The sequence below is a fragment of the Dermacentor albipictus genome, chromosome 7 (assembly GCF_038994185.2).
Source record: "Dermacentor albipictus isolate Rhodes 1998 colony chromosome 7, USDA_Dalb.pri_finalv2, whole genome shotgun sequence".
NCBI lineage: Eukaryota > Metazoa > Arthropoda > Arachnida > Ixodida > Ixodidae > Dermacentor > Dermacentor albipictus.
In genome coordinates this window covers 64,240,586-64,263,149 of record NC_091827.1, presented here as the reverse complement: position 1 = coordinate 64,263,149, position 22,564 = coordinate 64,240,586, and the positions used below count along the sequence as shown (strand labels likewise).

The following is a 22,564-nucleotide window of genomic DNA, read 5'->3' as shown; positions in this document are numbered from 1 at the left end:
CATATGCGCGATCTTTTTTTAACCTTGACCGCGATGTCCTACCAGACAATAAATTTGAAGCACGAAGGGCAATATTGCTCCTAAATGTCTACTATTAAAGCATAGGAGAACTAATCTGCAGACAGATGCATTGAAATGGTCTACAATTTTTTTAGTAGCCACCTTTCAGTCCATCCTTTCAAATATTCACCTGCCAAATCCTCTGCCCGTAACCTAAGGCGACCCTCAAGGATCGTTACATAGCAGCATATATCTCTCACGCACATTGTTGACTTATTTCTGCTTGTATCCTGCAACATCCGAATGTTCACCGATAATATTGTCGTTTATCGCACAATACATAAAACATCCGATTGTACATGTCACAGGAGAAATTGACTAACATGCTAAAATTTCGTGACCACTGGTTATAAGCTGCTTCAGTGCAAAAAAAAAAATTCTGACGCAGTAATCTCCTGGTATTTTCTTACCAAACCCCAAACAAATCTGTCCAAGTAACACAGTCATATAACTACATAGTGTAGGAGTTGAGGAGCACGTCGGGATGAAAAACTCGGAGGTTTATTTATATTATTTACAGTGAGACGACCAAGAAATAAACAGTCATAGATTCAATACGGGCCGGCAGCAACTCGGACGCTGCGGCCCGTCGCAAGAAGTTCGAAAGAGATGAATCAAGGGATGCTCCAGGAATGCTCTCCTGTTGCTCCCGGTCTGTGTCTTTTTAAGCCCTTCGGTGTCTCAAAGACACGTCACGTTCAACCAGTGGGAGAGCTCGCACAGGTGACGCCATCTTCAGCCAATCGGCGAGCCCGCTCAGGTGTCATTTTCGGCCAATGGTAGGCGCCCCTGCGATGGTGTCACACCCGGCGGAGAGGGTCGCTGCTTGGCCCCCAATTGTCCGAGGGCTTACTTCTCCCTGCGGTCTTGCCTTGCTGACTTGCAATGCGCCGTCACAATAGGCGGGTGGGGGCGACGCTTCCAAGGTTTGACGGTGCATTACACCCGTCTTGCCTGTTGGACCCAAGCTACCTGGAACAGTGCCAGGCTCTTGCTTCACTTTCGGGAAAAGTCAAGCAGTGAATAGCTCCACCTGCGGCACAACTGGTGGGGGCCGCCAACTTGTTTGCATGTGCCGCGCCTCGGGAATGTGGTATCCGTGCTTCTGCGCTTCTTAATGAGCTGTGGCACGATTCGATGTGGTCTGGTGAACTCGAAGGAGGCTCAGGAAAAGGTCCCATATCTAACAATAGCCAGCACTGTGTCTAATGATATCTGCTGGTGTATACATTTTTCTAATATCGCATGATCCGTCAGTGAAAGTTTAGGTTTGTTGAAGTGCAATCACAGACATGCCCCACAATACGTAAAATTCGTTGCCTCTAAATCACCTTCTTGCATTCTCTTGGCTAGGTCGTCTTTTAGCGTACCGCAATTCACGTCGCTAGTTCCTGTGTGGGTTATGTAAATCTTACCGCGCCGGTGGCGACTGCGCCATCAATAAATACCGCGACACTACAGCAGCAGTGACGGCCTCTGTCGAGCCTCAATTGTGATAGACATAACCGCGCGCTAGTAATCAGTCACGCTCAACTGCACTGCGCTCGATGATCATGCTCAAAGAAGAAGATGAGGACAACGATGAATCGTTCGGTCGGGGCAGATAACAACTAACGACAACTCTCTACCTTGCGCTGAGAGTCCTCCGAGTTGTCCAGCTCAAATGATGAGCGTGCATTCAACGCTGGCTCTGCGATTGGCCCACGCATTCCTTGTGATGTGCATTATACCGAAAGGTACGTTTAACTTCCTATTCCCATTCTTACGCACCCGACCGGCCACTGTAGCCATAGTGGCCATCGCCCATCGTTTCCACTTCCCTGGGTTTAACTGGTGCGTAAAGTGCAGTTTTCGTTCACCGTCATCTGTTAAGAGGAAGCTTTAGCTCGGGTGCTCCTATGTAAATACACGTAAAAGGAGAATCCGTTCTTCTCGGCAACCACTGCAGCGAATTTGACGATGTTTTGGTGCATTTAAATGAACAAATTAAGATCTAGTGACTTGATCTCGAATTTCTGATTTTGGTCGTCAATTCTTTATTACAAATTGGCAAAAGTGGAAAATTTTCACAATCAAAGCTGTCAAGTTTACAACTCTGTAACTCAGCCACGAAAAATGATAATACAATTCTGTGAATTGCATTTAATAGTGCATCTAAAGCGGACGAAACTCATATGTTATACATGAATCTCAAAAAAATTTTGTAATATGGAAACACCGCTTTTGCATAATCCTTGTAAACAGCGTAACGCATTCACGTAAGATGTAAAACGACGTATTGAATTTGTCCGCTTTCGATGATATAATGGATGCCGTTTCCAGAACCGTGATGTCTGTTCTTGGTGCAGTGCTATGAAGTTGTAAACTTCGTGCTTCTATTTTTTCGAACCTGCGAGTATTAGAAAATTCTTGTAACGAAATTCAGGACCTAAATCGAAATTCTCCTTGCAACAGTCTCTACAACTAAATTTTTATCTCAAATGCAAGAAATTTCATTCAAATTGGTCCGAGGGTTATGTTAGAAGAACGGTTTTGCGTTTTGCATGTATTTCAATACGCCGTGTTGGAGTTGCACCCGAGCTAAAGCTTCCCCTTAAGCTGACTCACATTTAGCATAAGCGAAACCAGTCAGATACGTTTACGTACCAATGGTTATGAACAGTTCGACTGATGAATTATTTGTAGCGAATAGTTGTAAAGAGATCAGGAATGCACTCAATTATAGCGTACCAATTTTGGTACCTGACTGTCATTCATTTAGTTTTTTGAGAACAAGTTCTCTTTTGATGTCTTCCCACTGGTTTGGGGTCTCTGGGGTCTTGCTATGTTGTAACCACTTCGCGAAAAAAGAAAAACAGTTAGGTATCATCTAGATGCGGTCTGAACTTGAAAATGGTACAAGTGATGCCCCTCCGTGCCGCGAACACGTAACTATAGTCAGAGGCTAAGAATATAATTAAACAGGATGAAAATGAGCATTAAAGTTTCGATGATGACTACCATATTGTGAAACTGATGCTGATGATGATGATTTCTGGTATCCAATTTAAACTGGGCGGTGACAAGTAGTGACCTAGCCGGCATAAGGTTATACGTATATGCTTTTAATTCTAGTATAATTGTATATATTTAATATGTTAATTTCTTCTTCAGAACTTCATCTACCTTCTACTTCACCCGCCATGGTTGCTAGTGGCTATGGCATCGGGCTGCTTAGCAAGAGGTCGCGGGATCGAATCCCCTGCACGGCGGCCGCACTACAATGGGGGCGATATGCGAGAACACCTGTGTACTTAGATTTAGGTCCACGTCAAAGAACCCGGCTTCCCTCGCGTGCTTTCACTCACACATGGCGGGGAGGTAGGGAGGGGCGGTGGTGCTGCGCTCTGGCAGCAACTGCACATTTCGCGACCGGGTGCAAGGGGAACTGGCGATCGCCCCTCCTTCTCGCGAGCGATATATGGAGGACTGTGGGGAGGAAGCGCTGGAAAAAAAAAGGGGGGGGGGGTGGCTTTGACTACACCAAGAAGTGCGCACTTTACGCGAAAGGGATCTGCGGATGGCTCATACCTTTGTGCACGCTGTGTTGTCGTCGCTCTTTCGTTGAAGCCATACACCGCAAAAAGGCTACTTCGCTCGTTACTGCTGCCGCGCTTGTTCGCACCAGCGTTTTGAGAGCAAATTTCCACGTTCATCGAGTGTGATGTGTTCTTGTTTGCGTGTGCGCGCTGACGCCATGCTTGTTAATTCAGTTAGAGAGCGAATGTTTCCATGTTTACACGGCCAATAAATCTACTATCCTTAGTTGGTATAGCTGTCTGCTAATTTGCTATCGCAACCTGTGCTTCCCCTTTCGGGCGAAACTGCGACTCCATTTTTCTTTCACCTTTATTTCAAGGACTAAGTGCGTGCGATTATGTCACGATGGGCGCTTCAGGGACCGAGATGGAGCAGAACATTGTAGGTCAATGTAATAATAGCTCTGTGTCCTGTGTTTCATAAATGTGCCGCAAGATGGCCCCCTAAACACCTTTAGTCAGGTAAACGCATGCGGCAACCCGGTATTGCGAAAATGGTAATAGCTATACGGACCAGCTGTAACTCTTATACGAAGCAAGCAAATTCTGTATCTGAGAATTCTTGAGACCAGTAATAGCAAGTCTGTTTCTCGCTTCCGAAAAGTTTGTCGCTTGCGGTGCGTTCTTCTACCCGATGATGACAGACCTGCGCTGAGCTCGTGTACGCAGCATACGCATGGTAGCTTGAGCAGAGAGTGGTTTTATTTGTGAAAAGAACACCAGTAACATGAATATTTAGAAGAAACCATGCACACATTGTGATTCGATGTGTCGATCACAGAAAGAACCACCTTGCGCTGCCGCTCACAGAACCACCTTGCGCTGCCGCTGCAAGGTGGTTGGACCCTACCAAACTGCCGACAAATCTTACGAACAATCAAGCATTCTAGCTCTTGTCTCCGACAAGTGCCCTCCTGGGCCTCATACGGGGTGTGTAATAAACACGGTGCAAGGCAAGGTGCACTTCGTGGAAACCCTTGTTTCCTTTAGGGCAACGTCGTCGGCGTGGTAGAAGTTACGGCTCTCCTTAGCGTTCAATACGCCATTATGATTTCTTCAAGGACTGCGAAAAATTTTTTTCTTAGAACGTATTTCTTATTAGAGTTGAGAAATTAGTGTCATGAGGACAACGGCAGGTAACGTACTTGAATGTGGTTGCGCGGCCCTTGGAACGTTGGGCGCTTCGCAGAGAGCCGTAGACGCCGTTACGCTTCCACGCAAAGACTGTCACACGGCCGATCTTCAGACGCTTCTCGCGCTGAAGTTTTTCGCAATAGGTGAACCGGGAAGATGGTAATAATTACATGCCTGTAGACGGAGCAATCCTTGAGGGCCACATAACCCAACCTACAGCGCTTGCACCGGAAATGGCCGATGTGCATGGCTGTAGCGAGTTCAAAATGAGACTTATAAGCAACTCTAGTTGCGCATTCACTGTGACCATACTGCTGCAGTACTCGGTCGATACCATTGATACCGCAATCGGTCATAAAACGCGGTTGCACTGCTTTTTCCTCGCAGGTACCTTGGCTGTGTACCACGGCAAGCTTATTGGCTCGATCACAACCTACTATCACAACTTCAGGGGCACTGTGTACGCCGCAACTGCTAAGAGCGTCGTCATCACGGATCTCAACTACGATGGCGGGGGTCCCGGTAGGTCTACTTCATTGCTTTGATGTTCTTGCATCGAGGCATCGGCACATTGTTTTCTGTTTGCTTTTGCTAGTCACAATATTTTTATGTTGGGCAGGATATCTAAAATTACCAGTGGCAGTTACTACGATGGCGTCATCAGTGCTGTAATAATTTTAAAGGCGGCCCTTCTGTAAGATCTGTAAGATGACTCTCTCTTTAAAAGATTATGATTTACAAATTTTCGCAATTAACGTGCAGTATATGCTTTTTAGGATATACTGCTTTTGAGGTAATAAAACTGGTAAGTGTTTGTAGCATGCACGAGTGAAAGCAGATAGTAACTCAATTTTTTTTTATACCTGTAGCTAGAACCGTTTGAAAAATTGAACGGCGTTCAACGATTTTTATTGAAGTCTGCCTAGCGCTTGGTGGAATAAGATAGCCGGCCACGCGAAGATATTCAGCAGTGTATTTCTCAAATTATTATATTGAATCTCCGGCTGATATTCTGCCCGAAGTATTTGAAGTAGCGGTTTTATTGCTTGCGTCCATCGTCAAAATATGCTGCTGAAAACAGTGTAACAACTGCCGCCTAATGATGTAATTTGTTTATTTCACTAAATTTTAGTGCACTAGTCTAGTATTGATTTTATTATTTCCTCGGGCAGCTTGCGATACTCGAGTATATCTGGCGGGGCATACAATCTCCTACAGTTCTTAGTATATTTTGTATAGTCCCGCCGATCCCACCTGAACACACTTGTAACGGTCCGCGAAGATTAAACCCAGTCGAAATACTAAATGGCTTGCACTATTCCTCTGAATACGCTTGCAGCGGCCCATTTTTGGGCGGGTTCCAACGTCGGACTGGACAATTATGGCGACCAGCTGCTTGACGAAGAAATGAGGTGTGTACAGCGCATACCTCGTGCATCCGGACATCAACACAGAGTCACAGCTGACGAGCGCAATAACGACAGTACGAAATGACAATGTGCTGTCAAGATTCAACACTTCTATCGACTTTGCTTCCACGACAGAAATGAATAGTTATCGAGAAAAAGCAGACAGGGCAAGCGTGGTCCTACAAAGCTACCGCTGGCCACGCCGACACCCCTGCGTGTAATGATGCTCTGCCTAATATTTAGTCTTAGCGGCCTGCAGCCCATATATTTGCAAGGTGTCTACATTCAATTCAAAGGTGGGCTATGCTTATAAGATGTGGACCGTTTGCACCATTAACTCATCACAATTAACTTTCCTAGAGCTAGACATGTTCCGTAGAAGCTCCGCCCAGTAAGAATAAAAGAAAGAAGAAAACCCAGGTGGCAGCAATACAGCTCATGCTTGTGCGACAAATTGCCAGTAGTCCCCATCACTGGCCACCGTTTTAACTGGTTTCTGCCGTACACTGTGCCTCCTAATAAGCGCTGTGTGCGGGCATCTGGGCGGCAATAGCAGTGCCATGTGTGTTTCCTTCTTTGCCCTTTGTTGTTTACGCGGTTACATGATGCATCCCAATATCGAACATCGACTAGCCCGTCTCTCTCTGTCAAATATGTGTTAACATCGCAATTATTTGAAATGCATAACGATCATGAAGAAAGCGAACAATTCGCTACGTCACTCGAAGCCAAAGCAATGCTTTGCCAAATTCATGTACAAATCCATGCTGCCGTGCTGCCTTACTGACAGCACCAATACATGTTTCCATATTATTAATGTTAGTATGAAAATTTTTACTAGACAGTGAGCTTTTCGTATCAGCCAGTGTACTAGTACATTAAGAAAGACAGAAGCACTTCGATGCGCTCTTTTAATTTCAATATTTACAGCGGCTTATTGTCAGCGCAGTTTATTTTGTATCTTTGTTTTATTATTTCAAGTTCAACGGCATGCGCGCTGCTAATACACGATGGCTTTCTCTAGATGTATCCAGCTTTTGTTCTCTTCGGCTAATTACTTTAATTTCCTTTCCTGAAAGCCCTATACATTACTAAAGAAGAGGCTGGGATAGGTCGCACTGAGCGCTGCTAATCTTTTGAAATCGACGAAATCTGAAACAATACTGAGAGCATAAGCGTTTTTTAGAAAATTGCATGTATTCAGCCTCGAGCCAAACACCCACACAAAGTATGCGTTCTCCTAGGGGCGAAAGGTCGAATAACGATCACCCCCGAAGGCGTGGCATGTACAAGCATTATTGATCTGTACATGGCTGGTGACAAAAAAATACTGCGAACATTATACCCCTTGGCGCCTTATTGTGCTCGAAATTCTCTGCGCGCAATATCGGTGCGTAACACAACAATGTAAGCTATTGTCTTTGCTCATTTCGTAGCACCAAGGTATTGAAGCCCTACAAGAATGCCACGGTTTTCCTGAGGTTGCCCAGAAAGATAACCGAATACAAGTCTTTGGGCATCTACTGCGAACTGTTCGGGGTATGTGGCGCTTCTTGACATCTGTTCATGGTTATTCTAGATGAATATTCCCTCAGAGCTTTTGAACGAGAAGTGCCGCTCATAGTTTAGTGAATATTCAACCAAAACTGTGTTATACAGGACGCTTTCCTCTCTTAAGACCATCTTCTACGTTTTCATTAAACGAGTAATTATCGCCATCTACCGCTGTCGATTATTAGCCATATCAAACGTTTTGCGCAACGTTAATAAAGATGTATGCTTCTTGGCGGGTTTTGCTTGATCTTTTGCAACAGATCATGCGCCAACTGCATTTAAAAAGACTACCGCTCATTGATCGCTCCAAAAATCACTTATTATTCTACTGGAGGTTGAAACATTCATTATTCTGTAGGTGGGAGTCTTAATTATATAGTTAACGGCGTCGCGTGCTCAGTTGTCACAAGTTCATATGGACAGTCCAAGCGAATTCACGCCGTCGGCATCGGCGTCGCCCATGATGTCGCGCCGTATGCTGTAGGTGCGAGTGAAAATGTGCGAGGGTGAGTCGACGATGGTGCTTCGATCTCTCGCGCGCAAGGGAGAAAGACGAGGAGGAAGCGCGCCGTCTTCCGTCGCGTGCAAGGTACCAGGAGGGATTCTATTTTGGTGGCGGCTGCGTATGGTGCGACCTAGCGCTACCATGCAGGCCCTACAGTGAACGCAATCTGCGCTGGAAACACAGTGCGCCCAGTGCTGATAGCTTCGTGTGCGTGGTGTTCTCGCCGCTCAGCTTGCGTTGAAGGGAGAGGCAGCAGGAAGGTCAATTCGCAGCTTTCGTGCTTCGTCCCGCCAGCGCTTTGACAGCGGGTGTCCGCGGTCATTGAGTGAGATGTGTTCATGGTTGCTTGTTTGCGCGTGAAACTATGCTCGTGAATTTTGTTAGTATGCGAATGTTTACAAGTTTATACAGCCGATAAAACTAATATCCCTACTTCGTATGCCTGTCTCATCATTTTCAATGGCAACCGATGCTTGTCCTTTAGGGCGAAAGTCTGACTTTTTCACATGGTTATAAGCGCTTTATCTTGCACACAATACAACAGCGTAAGCTAAATTATGAATAATCTGTCACCCCCCCTTTACTCACTTTTTTTAATCACTCTGCGTAGTCGCTTATCAGTGATGATCGAATGCTGCCACTGTAGAGTGGTAGGTGAATGTGAATCATCATTTGCTAGGTGTCCCTCGGTGAATTTCTATTGACGTTTTAGTAGAGTAGTTTGCTGGGCCAGTTGGTGCATGGCCCAGCATTGTCCTGTCCGTTTCTACTTACTTGTGCTCGCGTCCGTGCCTGCAGGAAACCCTTATACGTTCTATTGACATACTAGCGTTCACTGCGATATATATTTGGTTTATGAATTGCTTTCAAGCATACAATATTGGATTTTTTGTTCATTTTCTTCACTGACCAACGCGTCAAACTTGCATCGAAGGCTGACTTCGGCAACGTCCAGATTCCGGTCGACTACGAGCTGCCCAAGGAGCAGAGCCTCGGCACGCTGACCGCCAAGCAGCACAACACAATGGCTGCCGAAGTCATCCTCAAGGACAGCGCCACGATCCTGCTCAAGGGGTTTGAGTACAGCGCCGCCTGTCCAGGATGTAAGCAGGCCTACTTTAGTGTACATGACTTTGGCAATAGAAATGGAAGAGCGGAGACCTAAGAGATCTTTCCCGCATTCCTTGCAAAGAGCGATGGCACAATGGTATTAAATTCGTCGTTAATTTTTTTCTCTTGACCAATAGTTGTTTTCACGTCGGAGATGTCGTCGCCAGTGCTGCTTTAACCTCTCACGCGAAGTGTCATTCCTTGGACTTTGCTCAACTTGATTATCACCTGCTTCGACAATTCGTGTGTGAAAAAAGATGCTGCGCAGCTTAAGCTGCACAGCCGCGCAATAGCGGGTGTTTTACGCTGGGCAAAATTACACTAATGAAAGCCAGCCAGAAGTGCGTGATCATCAATGAAATTTACTGAAAATATTGTCAGAAACGCTTGACACTATACACAAGTATCTCGAGCAGAATTCCTAGGTGAGTGACATATTGCACACGGAATACTAAAACGATATTCACTTTAGAGCTGGGCGCAAGTTTAACAAAAGAAACGTGGGAGCTAAAATGAATTATATGCCCACCATTGCGGTCGGTCTGGTAGCGCTATGCTGGTTCTGAGCAGCAGAAGGAATCAATCAGTCAACTATTTCATCAGTGACAGCATGAATATTTATTCATTTGGCGATTCATTCTTTAGTTACCAATAAGAAATTGGAACAAAAATGGGCGCTAATGTTTTGAAGGTGACAATCAATTGAATATTAATTTATTTTAGCGCATATACATATGTGTGGGCATAATTATATTTCAGAGAAAGGTCCCATAAGAAACCGTGCAGCGGGATTTTTTATCATATACGGTACACTGAATAGCAAGACTGCGAAACGGTAAATAATATATAATAAGAAAATTATTCGAGCAAAAATGCCAGCAGTTTACATATTGCACAAATTTTCTTACGATAATACTACTAAACGCACGAAATAATTCAGAAGCACAAAACATAAAAGCTCTAGTTGATGTCAGAAATTAACATGCATAAATCGTGTTATTGGTTAAAAATGAAATTATAAAACTGGCGTTTAAATGACGGCACATAAAAAAGCATATTTATTAACACAAGACAAGGGATTCCACAATTTATAACAAAGCCAACTCTTTGGGAACTGTAGATGGTACGGAACTTGGGAAGTAAGAAATCGTTATGTGGCGAAAATAGTGTACCATTTGAAGACGATAACGTGCAGGTCATTACGGTTTTGTATGATTGATCCTAGTGGCTGGTGGAAGGTGACTAGTCAGCATAACAGGTTGGTTGGAATGGTACAATAGTTCACTGTGGTGACGGTGGCCGATGATCTAAGCGAAGAAAACGAGGGCGTGAGTTTTAGTTATAACAAATTCGCTGTATTTTTCTAGACAAGGATTTTTGAGTTCTGTTCCATTGACTTATAAAAGACCTGACAAAACCTATTTCTTTCTAGAGACACTTAAGGAGCGTGTATACTTATGAACAATATATTCACTCTGGAATGCATCAGAGCCGCTTGCTCTTGCATATTCCCGTAGCTGTTTACGCATTCTCGTGACACCTGAGCCCCCTGTCTTACCGCCGTTTTTACACGTTACTCTAGGCATCTTCGATGCCTTGAGGAAGCTTTTATTCGATTACAGTGCAGCACCTGTTTCTTCAAGTAGGTGTTCTGGTACGCGGAACATTGAGTAAAACGACAGAGCCAATTGTTTATTTTAATTGCCTGCAGCTGCCTTTTTCGTGGCGGGCCTTACTGCCAGCACCCAACCAGATCAACTGACTCGCCTAATCAACGACAATGGGAAGTAAGTAGATGTTGAATTTACGTCCTAAATGTGTTCGTCCACATTTAATCGCCTATCATTTGCACGACGAATGACACTTGAATGCCGTGGTGCTGCCGTTTCTTTCCGTACGTCGCACGAGTGTTATATCAAGATTTCACGTTGTCACTTTGTGCATATTCAGATGATTGGGCATACAGGAAGGTAGTTTGTTTAGACTTTCTTGCGTGATTTCACTGCACGCACTGCAACATCGTGCAGCCGCAAATAATAACAAACCTACGACAGAACTAGCAGAATAAAACGAAAGCACGCGAAATGTTGTTCGGCTAGATATCCGCCGATGTAGGCATGCCACACAGGCCGACACGCAAAGTGTCATTCTCGCCGTGGTGACATTAGACCACACGGCTACGTGTGACTTTTCATACATCATGACCGACCTGCAATTTCGGCTGTAGCCGTCACTTGAAAGCTTTGAACTTTCGCATACCCCACTGGCTCTCTCGACGTGGGCTCAGATAATCGCGGCTTCTATCAGCGGCGATTCCTGGCGCAGCCGAGAGATGGCGAGAGCAGCTCGCTCGCTCTAAAGCCCCTTGATGTTTGAAAGTAGCGACACTCTCCTCCTCACGGCGCTTTCCTCCTCGATTCTCCTCGCCCGCCGGCTGCGCACGGCACGCTATTCCTCCCTGGCTACCGCGGACGGGCCGCAGGATTCTATGGAGGCGTGTTATTTTGGGCCAGTTGCGCGCCCCAGTGGGGTTGAAAATTTTGAGAAATGCTAACTGCAGCATCGATAATGCTAGAGGCAACATTTATGACGAGGTTGGTTTTTTCCTAAAGCCGTATGAACGGGGTATACCGATGTAAAAGGAGCTTTTGAGGCGAGTTCTATACTCCAGACAATTTTTCTGCCGCATGATGAGATGCTTTATTTCGTGCGTCTGATATAGTATTGCTTGTGACACATCCCTTTTTGTGTGGCTTATTAAGCGAAAGCCTTAGACCTCTGTATCAAGGTCTCATTGTGGGCTACAGAAAATATCACGTGACCGAAGGAAGGCGGGAAGCGAACCAAAGCATGTGCAGCCGCGCATAGGAGATGATTAATGATTAGCAAAGTAATGATTGATTAGGATTGGATTAAGATGAATTCGGGTGTATTAAGGAGGGTTAAGGTGGATTAAAGTGGATGAAAGTGGATTACGGTGCATAAAAGAGGACAAGGTTGGATTAAGTTCGATGAAGGTGGGTTAGGGTGGATGAAGATGTGTTGAGGTGCATTAAGGACGATTATAGTGGACTAGGGTAGATTAAAGTGCATGAAGAAGGATGAGGATGGATTAGGAAGGATTAAGGTGCATTAAGGAGGATTATGGTGGGCTAAAGTGAATTAAAGTGAATGAAGGAGGATAAGGGTGGACTAAAGTAGATGAATGTGGATTAAGGTGAATTAAGGACGAATATAGCGGATTAGGGTGGATTAAAGTGGATGAGGAAGTAGTAGCGTTGGTTAAGGAGGATTAAAGTGCATTAAGGAGAGTTAGAGCAGATTAAGGTCGATGACGTTGGTTTAGGGTTCATTAAGGCGGACTCTCGTGGATTATGGTGGATTAAAGTGAATGAAGGAGGATTAAGGTCGATGAATGTGGATTTGGTGGATTAATGTGCATTAGGGGGATTATGGTAGACTAATCGGGCTTAATACTCAATGAACCCTTCTTCACCTTAGTTCACCCTAATCCACCTTAATGCTCCTTCATCCACCTTAATCCAGCTTAATACTCCCAATCCACCTTAATACAACCTAATCAATCTACATCGCCCCTAATGCACCTTACCTACCATATACGTTCTTAATCCTCCTTTATCAACCGCGATCCATCATAATCAGTCTTAATCCTCCATCATCCACCTTAATCCTGCTTAATAGTCCCAATCTACCTTAATACACCCTAATCCACCTCTATCAAACCTAATCCAGCTCTATGGTCCCTAACCCACCTTAATCGGTCTTAATTCTCCTTTAGCAACCATAATTCACCTTAATCCACATTAATCGGCCTTAATCCTCCTCCACCCACCTTAATCCTTATTCATGCATCTTAATCCTTCTTAAGGCACTCTAATACACCTTAATCTTCTTTAATACACGCTAATCAATAATCCTCCCTAATCCATTTTATGGCAATCACTGATGATTCATTAATTAACTTGGGCAATCATTCTCTTATGCAGGCGCGGACATGATTTGGGTCACCTCTGGCCTTCCTTGGGTCACGTGATACCTCCAGTTTACAAGGCGACCTTGAAACAGAGATCTCAAGGCTTTCGCCTTAAAACTTCGAAAAAACTCAATGTTGACTAGCTAACCCTCATCACCTGCAATAACACGGGTATACTTGCCACTAATTTTTTCAGGGCGCAAAGCACAATCTATAAGGCTGCACTTCCGAGTGAATAACAACAGTTCGCGACGTGTGAGGGGAATATTAAGCATACTGAGGACAACCGCAACATAAACGCTGGTGAGCGTTTATGAGCGTGGTGGGCGTGGTGAGCGGATGAATGAAAAAAAATGCAGCATTACGGGATGCTTTGCTACGAGCTATAAGAAAGACGCCTCAGCTCGCAAACACCGCTGTTCTTTGTCGGAACAAAGTTCTTTCGGCCATTGTCAAGCAGCCACTGCTTCCTGCGCAAGCCGTCACGCTTTCCTTGTGGTATCATAAAAACGGCATAACCATCTTCAGGCTTCTTGCTGCAGTTATATGCGCAACAGCCCGGCATAGCGTTAGCACATATAGCAGGAAACACGGCGTACAACGTTCGCTACGCCGAGCTAAAGCGCCGAGCCAGCCGTGCTGAGGAGGAAAGTGGCGCGAACGAAAAAGAAAAACACAAGCAAAACTCAAGATCCGCGCGTTTCCAAGGGCAACGGCAGGGAGACCAATCGTCGTGCAGAAAAACGGGGGCAAAATTGGTTAACGCGGGGGGAACGCACAAGGGGCGAGGAGGAGGCGAGGAGGTCGCGCGGCGGCGGCAGAGTTCAAAGAGTGTCGCTACTTTCAAATCATCAAGGGACTTTAGCTCGCTCGCACGGTGCTGGCTTGCGCGCAGATTCACAGCAGACGCTCAAAACGAATCGAAAGGACTGCTTTTCGGTAGTCTCTATGGTCAGTGGCACAAGGCACGGAGTAAGGAACAAGAATATTTATACAGCCTCTGCAAACCTTTTACCAAAAGCGGCAGAAGCTGTCGTGTGCAAGCTGTTCAAGGCCCTGTAATTTATTTGGATATGTGGCTCCTCTGCACAGTGACCTGGAGGAGGCGTACGAGCCGCGCAAGCGCTCTCGGCCATTTGTTCCGGTAATGCCACTATGTTACTATCAGTGATAGTCTACTCAAATTACGGGTTCACATTCCCACAGTCACCTTACGTCGCACGTAAGTCCAACTCTGCCTTTTTAAGACAAGGTGTTTTTTAGCGACTTGAGACGGGTTAACCGTACGTAATATCTTGGTGTCTATTTCACCTCATGGTCAGAAAATGACCCTTTCGCGCCTCCACAGCGTAATAGCGGGTCGCAAAAAGTATCACAACGAGAACTACCAGCTTGGATTTGTCCCAGAGAACGTTAACATTAGCGGTACTTGCGCAATTAGCGTCAGTATAATAGAACATTCACCACTTTGCATCGCAGACTATAGTATCTCCAGGATTCGCAAAAGAGGAAAGAAAGTATTGGTCAAAATGTCTCGGTCAAGAAAGGCAAGCATTCCAACCAAAGTTAACGCAAAAGAAAAGAACGCTTGGGGTATGTTCGCGAAAAAAAAGCGAATGAAAAAACTCTACATGAATACTTGAAATAGACGGCCCAAAAAAATGTAAGGGCTGGCAATGAAACAAACAAAATAATGCAAATATTCCAGGAAATATAATGTAATTATGCAACAATGCATTATCCTGAATGCCCCAATTCCAGGGCATCTATATACAGAGACCATTTGCATCGACTTTGTCATCTTTCAGGTCACCTTTAGGTGACACGTCTTTTTGACATGTTCTTTTGTTCTTTCCACGTAACAACAGTTTCATTCGACATTCACGTCGCATAACACGAATCAATCATGCGAACGTCGTTTATCACTGTGAGCTAACACTGCGACATACTACAAATCATTTTTCTTACGTTATGCCCAAAATTGGAACAACATTGCTGCCAGCGTCATTTCTTTCCTCTATAAATCAAGTATAACATCGAAGAACACCTCAATAGCGACATGCGACTACCATTTACTCACGCGAAACCTGCATGCAGAATTTTGGTACAATAAAACAAAAAAATTGGGGGATTCTATGTGAAACTGCAAGAAAACACATTGAAGCCGCTGAGCCCATCGCTCGGTCTCTGAGTTCTGAGCAAATTTCGGTGGCACGTAATAGGCGTTTCGCAATCCCCGAAGAACTTAGCAACAACCGGAGCAAAAGTTCACGCGCAATACACAATGCCGTTCACCCACCGGCATTGTGCATTCTCAGGACGAGCAAGCTGGGAAGGTACGACAAGAAGGACGTCACGGCCAGACTGCCCCTTGGTCGACACTGGAACGAGTTCAAGTGGTTTTCGGTGTATTGCGTCGACGCCAAGCAGAGCTACGCTGAAATCGCTATCAACCAGGCGGTGGCCGAGAAGCTGCCACTGCACGATCCCAAGACTGTCGTACCCATGCCTTCGACTGAGTCAACGGACAATGAAGGTAACAACTAATTACAACGGAATTGAAGGGGAAGCCACACCTACTTCGTTATAACAATCACTTCGTTATGTCCATTATCGCATGTACTCTACTGAGAATCTCTGCGGACATTTCAGAGGGAATTTCACTAACTTCTTTTATAGGCGTCATTTTATAATATCCTGTTTAGTTGTAAGAAGGCTTGAATGTACTTGAAATACACCAGGAAAGGTACAGGAGTTCGACGCAAGATGATAGCTGGCAGAGGTATTATCTGTTATACAAAAACCGTAACGTTTCAGATACATAGTGATAAGTTTGCAACACGTTTTCCTGAACAAAGGTAAAAATTCAAATATAAAAAATTAAAATCATGAAAAGGTACTGCAATCATAAGTAATTCTACTTCAAGGAAAATAAACAGCATCTGACAAGAGCGCTAATACATAAAAGCTTTCAGATGTAGAGTGCAAATAACACAAGCATGAAATACAAGAGAATGTGCAGAGCTAGTCCAATCAATATAAATCAAAGCATGTTCATATGCACTGTAAGGAAATAAATTACGTGAACGAAATCGAGTGAGTGTCAACGTGCTGGTAAATAATACATTTGTACTTGTTTTCAAAAGGTTTAAACTGGCGTCAAACGTTTGTAGTTTGACACTTCTTTCCCCCTTGTGAGAATGCTATCTTGTACGCGAATGCTTACGGTTGTCACGCGGTGCATTTTTCGGCGATCGAGCCAGTTCGGCATAGAGTTTATCGACAACTGATTCCACCCTGCATAGAAAGAAACACGTATGCTGGCAGTCTGCGGCCAAGGAACAGTGACGTGCGATTGAAACGCTATACGAGGAGCGCGTGGCTGCCGGCACTACTTGTGCGAGCAAGAAGTGCCGGCAGCGACGTCAATCATCAAACCAATCTGACGAATCGTCAAAACGATTGCAGCACCCGCATCTCCAGTGGTGGGATTTGCGCTCAATATACGGAGCTTTGGATTAGTGGTTCCGCACATTCAACACCAGCTACAACTATGAGAACGCAACGAGTAGTGCGCACTCCTGAGGAAGAAGCTGCCTACCGCAAGCGTCAGCGAGAGTTGGCTCGTGAACAGGCTCGTCGTCGTAGAACTGACCCCGAGATGCGCGCCAGAGATACCGAGTACCTCCGTATTCAGAAATGCAACTTAACTTGAAGCTCATGCTAGATTTGATATAAGTGACGCCTGGTGCGAACGCGCCGAAGACTCTCATTGCATTTCATGAGGTGCGTTGATGACAGGCGTCGTTTAAATCAAGCCAAGCATGGGCTTCAAATTAAGATGTATTTCTGAATACGGGGTAAATGACAGCGCCGGGAGGCGGATCAAGAAGCGTGTGCCCGAGACGCCGAAACACACCGGCGGCGTCGGAATGAACACAGCTTCACTGTTCGACCATCTTCACGGCATTGGTTTTTGTGTGTTGTTATATCCATAAATCGCACAAACAAGGGCATTGGGATCGGTTTTGCTCATTTCCTAAGCGGCGCGACGCGGCAAAAAATGTAGGGGTGGGCATTTTGCAGCGACAAATATCAGCTGTCCGATGCCAATAGAAGCGCCACAAGTCGCTTGCGCTTTTCTAAAAAAAAAAAAAGAAGAAGCTCGAACAAAGCGGCTGCTGCCTTGTCAGTGTCCTGCTTCTTTCATGCTGGATGATGATGACTTCAAAGAACAAAGGATGCAGCTGCCGGGGCTGATGTGATCTTGTTGGCGTTTACGTGCTGAAAACATCACATGACATGTAGGCAGCTCTCTGCTTCGTATACTACATTGATTTAGTGTGAAATACTCCAGCAGTCATTTGCTACTGTACCGAACAAGCATTTAAATCTCCCGCTGCATTGACTGATGCCACACTGGCACTTTCGACTGCGAACGAACAAGATCTGGATAAAACGCCGCTGCAGCGGCACTTCCGATCGCGATTTCGCTCGATCCTAATCCCATCAAATGTTGGAGAGCTTCTTGATCGCGATCGAAAATGTGGATAGCCTGCACCATCAATGTGCAGTGAGGTCAACGAAATGTCCGCACGCGTTCCTCCATGACACGGCCGTACGCCTTAAACGAGCTGCGAGATGTCATTGCTCGTCTGTTACGAGGTAAACAAATATTTTGCTGAATTGCGCGTTCGGCCAGGACTTCGGATCGTTTTTCCAGGCGTCTATAACGATATGATCAGGGTACGGCAGATAGGGACAGCTTCTCACCGTACCACTGACAGGAAACTTCTGGCAGGGAATTCGCCTACCTGGAAAAAGACGTCGCAGCAAGTGCGATGCCGCGAGATGAATAGTTTGCCCACCATCTCTTCGCACACGTCTCGCACTTGGATTTGCGCACGGCCGGCGGCGTCCCGCTCTTTACGACAAAGAGAGACTCATTGCGCCTTCAGCAAAACTATCGCAAGCAATAACTCTGCATTGCCGAAATACACTAGCCCAGAAAATTCCGGGAAATATATCCATAGCGCATTTCTGTTGCTGCATGTAGGCTTCTTAATGTCATGCTAAAATGTTGTACTATCCTCAAGTTGTTGTCGCGTTCCCTCAATTTGTGCGGATTTTTGTGGGATATTCTTTGGCGATCTGGCATCGTCAAAGTTCTAAATTCAGTGTCTTTTTTTCTTCGAGGTGCTTTTCTGGTGTTGCAAGAAAATAGACTACCTAGTTATTGCGGTGTTCTTCTGCGCGTACGAGCAAATGCGTCGGCTCCAAGGTACACGAACCTTTCCACTGGACACACCACTGACTCAAGCCCTCATATTCAGGAACACTTATCTTCTCCACCCTCCACCTCTACTCGACGATGTGGATGGCATGCACACCCATCGACTCAAGTGCTCATGACTTCTCATATGCGCTTATAGGCAAGTCTTCAGAAGCACAGCGTTTTTTCTTTTTTTGTCGCCTTGCGATGCTCTGCTCAACTTAACTGGTGGAAGAGCTTCGAACGTTGGAGAATACGGGGGTAAGGCCGTCGAAGCTCCTCGTGTACCAATAGTTTATTTGCTGTTTATTCGAAAGACTATCCATTTTGAAGGCCTTTGAGAGGTTGGTATGACACTGGTATAAGGAGAAACATAATGAGAGGTGCACACCATTAATGCTTCACACAAAAAATGCACTGAAATAAAAACCATGCTATTTGCTGCTCACCCTTGTACTCATTATCACAGCCAAAAGTCGCAGCCTCTTTCTTTTCTTTCTACGTGCGTATATGTGGCAGAATGTTTGTGTATTTGTACTGAAAGCAAGGCAAAATCTTTGAATGTATTCACTGGTGCAGGTGCGACCTTCGCTCCATTCTCAGCACTGTGGGTGTTTACTCTGATTTCGGTCTCATTGGCGGCAGCTTTCGCCATTCGGCGATGCCTTGGTGAGTTCCCTTGTTTTCTTTTTTCATTCTTGGTTCAATTAGTGAGAACAATGCGCTTGTAGTTGTGAATTTCCTCTAAAATATGGAAAGTTGCTTCATGCCAAAATGTACCCTGCAGAAAGTAAAAAAAAATTGGGCGGGTTCTAACGGAAACGCAGCCGAAATTGGGTACACGCCTTGAGGGTGCTGCTGAGAGTGTAATGGATACTTGGACACATAAATGAAGCAACCAATAGGAACGATGTTTTCTCCGTTCACATAGCAGATGGAGGGGGCTAAGAAGAAAGGCGAAACGAACCTTTAATTTGAAATGGCCTAAACCCACAGCACAACTAAGCTCATATGTTCTAATACATTACAATCCGACATAATTATTGCGCAAACATGTGTACATTGTGGGAAATGCACAGAGTAGCGCAAATAGTAACAAAACAGAACACAACCTTTCAACATATGTAACAAGTATTTCAAAAATATGTTACCTCTTTTGGCAGCCCCGTACCTTTCAGTTATAGCTGAACATTAGTACACAACGGAGAATATCTATAAAAACTACAAAAAGCGATAAGCAAATCAGCCATCAATACAGAGATCATTGTTGAAGATGGATTTTAACTGCGTTGAAGCCAACTTCGAGCGCCTGTGGTGCTTGGGCGCGCATGTGATCTCCTCTGGCTCTGGTTCCGCACTGGGTGTGTACCCTGCATTCTCCTAGTGGATGCCGATAGGTCGGCCTTATTGCCTAACTCTGTGGCTGTCGCAACCACTGCACTGGTGATGCTCGAAACTGGGCTACGCCTCTCGAGCACGCCCCACTCGCATATGATTGGGCTTCCTGGGCTTGCGGTTCCTACGGAGAGCACGCTGCGCTGTGGTCAGAGAGCGGTGGGCGAAGTACACCTTCCCTGTGCGACTCTCTTTCACCACATTTCTAGGCGCTACAGTGTGGAACGTGGGGGCGCTCTGTCAGCCGTCAAAGCCGCCAAGCAATCGGCCAATTTCCCCACCTCATCACGGAATTGTAGGCTTTACAATCGTGATGAGCGCCACGATTTTTTAAACCTACTGTGGCAGCATCAGCCCTCCGAAATCCGACCACTCCGTCTCGGAGCGTCAAATGTACTGCGGAGCTAAGCCTCTGTGAACGCCGCGAGCGAGGCTCAATATAGTTCCAATTTCGGCATGTGTGACGCAATAACGGCGACATCAGTGGACGCGATACATGCGCGATCGAGCGATGGTTTGGTTTCTCTGTGCAACGGTATCAAACTCATGCGTCTGGGTAGTACGGTTACAAAGATGCCAACCAGGTGGCTAGCAGATCACTCTACAATCTGATAGCCTCCTGGTTGCCTCAGATTGTGAACAAACCGTCTCGCAAAGGCTATTGGTCCCTTGTTCGAGTCCCGAATAAGGACAAAACTTTCTTCAACTTGAACCGAAACCCGTACGTAGCTTCGTGCTACAAAACGGTTAGGTGTTAAATTTGTTCTTTCGCAAACTTTCCTTTGCCTTGCAGACTTCCGCCAGAGTAATTTGTCAAAGATGTAAGCAATATTAGCGTAAAATGTTTTACAAGTTACAGTTTACGTCTTTACATGCGTTAGAGCAAGCTACCCGCTACTGACCGAAATGAAAGACAATGCACGTCAAAATTCTGAACTGACAAGCGCGGGAACAAAGATCCTCGCTTAATAGAGATCGATGTTAACGAGGAATATAAGCTGGTTTCACAGACGGCCTGTAAGTTAGATCCATGGATCAAGGACTAACATAGAGAAGCCAGGAGTTTGTTAACAAGTAAACTTGAAACAAAGTAAATACTGGCCTATATATTTAGGAGCTTATTGCTAATTGAATTGCAGACAAATATAGTCATGAAGTCAGTGCGGCTGCTTTCCCCTTACAACGCTGTATTTTGTTCCCAGAAAGCGACAATCGCATCAAGATATGCTGAAACCGGCTGCTTCCTACTTTGAAGGTGGGTAAAGCACGTTGTAAAAAAGCCTTCCTACGTAGCACTGCAAGACACAAAGAAATTATGTATGAGTTTGCGTCTCACCAACGCCCTTAAAGTTGCCCAATTCAAAACCGATACAAATTTTGAGGATGTAGACAAAGCAAACCTATTAGCAATACCCGTATTCTCAAATTTCGATTATATGAGATAAGATTGCGCCACAATGAAGGGAAACAGGAAGCCGAGGCACGTTACCCGCGCATCTGTGTGCCGATCGGCATCTCAATTGTTTCTGAAGATCTGCCATTTTAGCATTTTGTCGTTGTGCGGAAGTATAGTAAGATGAAAACTTCACAATCTGCATTCTTTTGTAGCACTTGCCTATTGCATCTTCAGGGTGCCAAACAAAAGTCGCACATAGGCTAGTTAATCCCCAGTCGCCGCAACTATTGTACAGTTCTCTTTAAATACAACGCAAGGTGATGCCAAGCCTTTAGTTGAAATCGCAAAGAATTAAACGTGCCGGTACGAATGTGCACAGTTCGGTGCAAGTTGCACCATTTCCATTCCCAAGTGATGACGCGCAACCTAAATTATGGGACAGTTAGAGCCTTTTTCTTACACGCAGTGAATGGTTTATTTATTTATTTGGAGTAGGTTGAAGGGAATGTCACAGAACATTTATTATTAGTGTAATGCCCTGCATGACATTATCATTACCCAATGAAAGAGCAAGGAGAAAGGAGGGAGCGTTTGTATTCGCTGTGGTACACGCACTCAAATGACGAAGATAGTATTCCTCTATGTCAGCTCTTATTCCCGATCTAGGTATATAACATTCGTGTTTCGACGTTTCCTGCAGCATCGCAGGCTTTCCGACGGGTGTCCTGCGCTCGCAGCTCTTCATGTTCGGCAGCCAAATGCTGGACCTGTCTTCTCGGCGCCATATGCGTGGCGTACGGAGCGCAAAGTATACAATGATCTGTGGCTGCAAATAAAGACCTATTTCCTGTCAAATATCTTTCGCTTGACCTGTGCACCATCTGCTGCCATCGCATTATTTGATCGTGGCCCAAAGCTAATTACAAAGAAACCTGCGCCAAATAGGGGCTCAGAAATAACGCAACTTACTGCATTGTTCCAGCTGGCAACAGAATATGCCTTTGTGTCAACTGCCCGTAACGTTACATGTTCTCAGAGTGTACGTTGATAGTACGCTCCTGGAGAAGCTGGCAGTCCTTTCGCGCCCCTAATGATACAGAGTAATAATACTCAAAATTTATCAAACCGTTCAATTGTTAACTTTAAGCCCTCGATGT

The 22,564-nt window shown here is 45.2% G+C and overlaps 2 protein-coding genes across 6 annotated transcripts in view; one reads left to right on the top strand and one right to left on the bottom strand.

Moving 5' to 3' along the window:
* The window catches only part of LOC135904793 (uncharacterized), a 173,258-nt gene that overhangs the window by 104,555 nt on the left and 46,139 nt on the right, over positions 1-22,564 (bottom strand). The gene's annotated exons all lie outside the window — the stretch shown is intronic.
* On the top strand, positions 1,629-22,251 carry LOC135904751 (protein Skeletor, isoforms B/C-like). Of its 3 annotated transcripts, XR_010565201.1 has the most exons (12): positions 1,629-1,796; positions 5,160-5,294; positions 6,112-6,184; positions 7,618-7,720; positions 9,175-9,343; positions 11,062-11,137; positions 14,437-14,488; positions 14,551-14,566; positions 15,663-15,880; positions 19,196-19,285; positions 21,214-21,266; positions 22,108-22,251. XR_010565201.1 is itself a non-coding variant. In XM_065435714.1 (10 exons), exons 1-9 carry the CDS (start codon positions 1,724-1,726, stop codon positions 21,240-21,242), a joined length of 945 nt encoding a protein of 314 aa, XP_065291786.1. In that variant the 5' UTR covers positions 1,629-1,723; the 3' UTR covers positions 21,243-21,266; positions 22,108-22,251. The 3 variants fall into 3 exon arrangements, 2 of the variants coding, with proteins under 2 accessions (XP_065291786.1, XP_065291785.1); XM_065435714.1 differs by lacking the exons at positions 14,437-14,488; positions 14,551-14,566 and having other exon boundaries at positions 9,196-9,343; XM_065435713.1 differs by lacking the exons at positions 14,437-14,488; positions 14,551-14,566.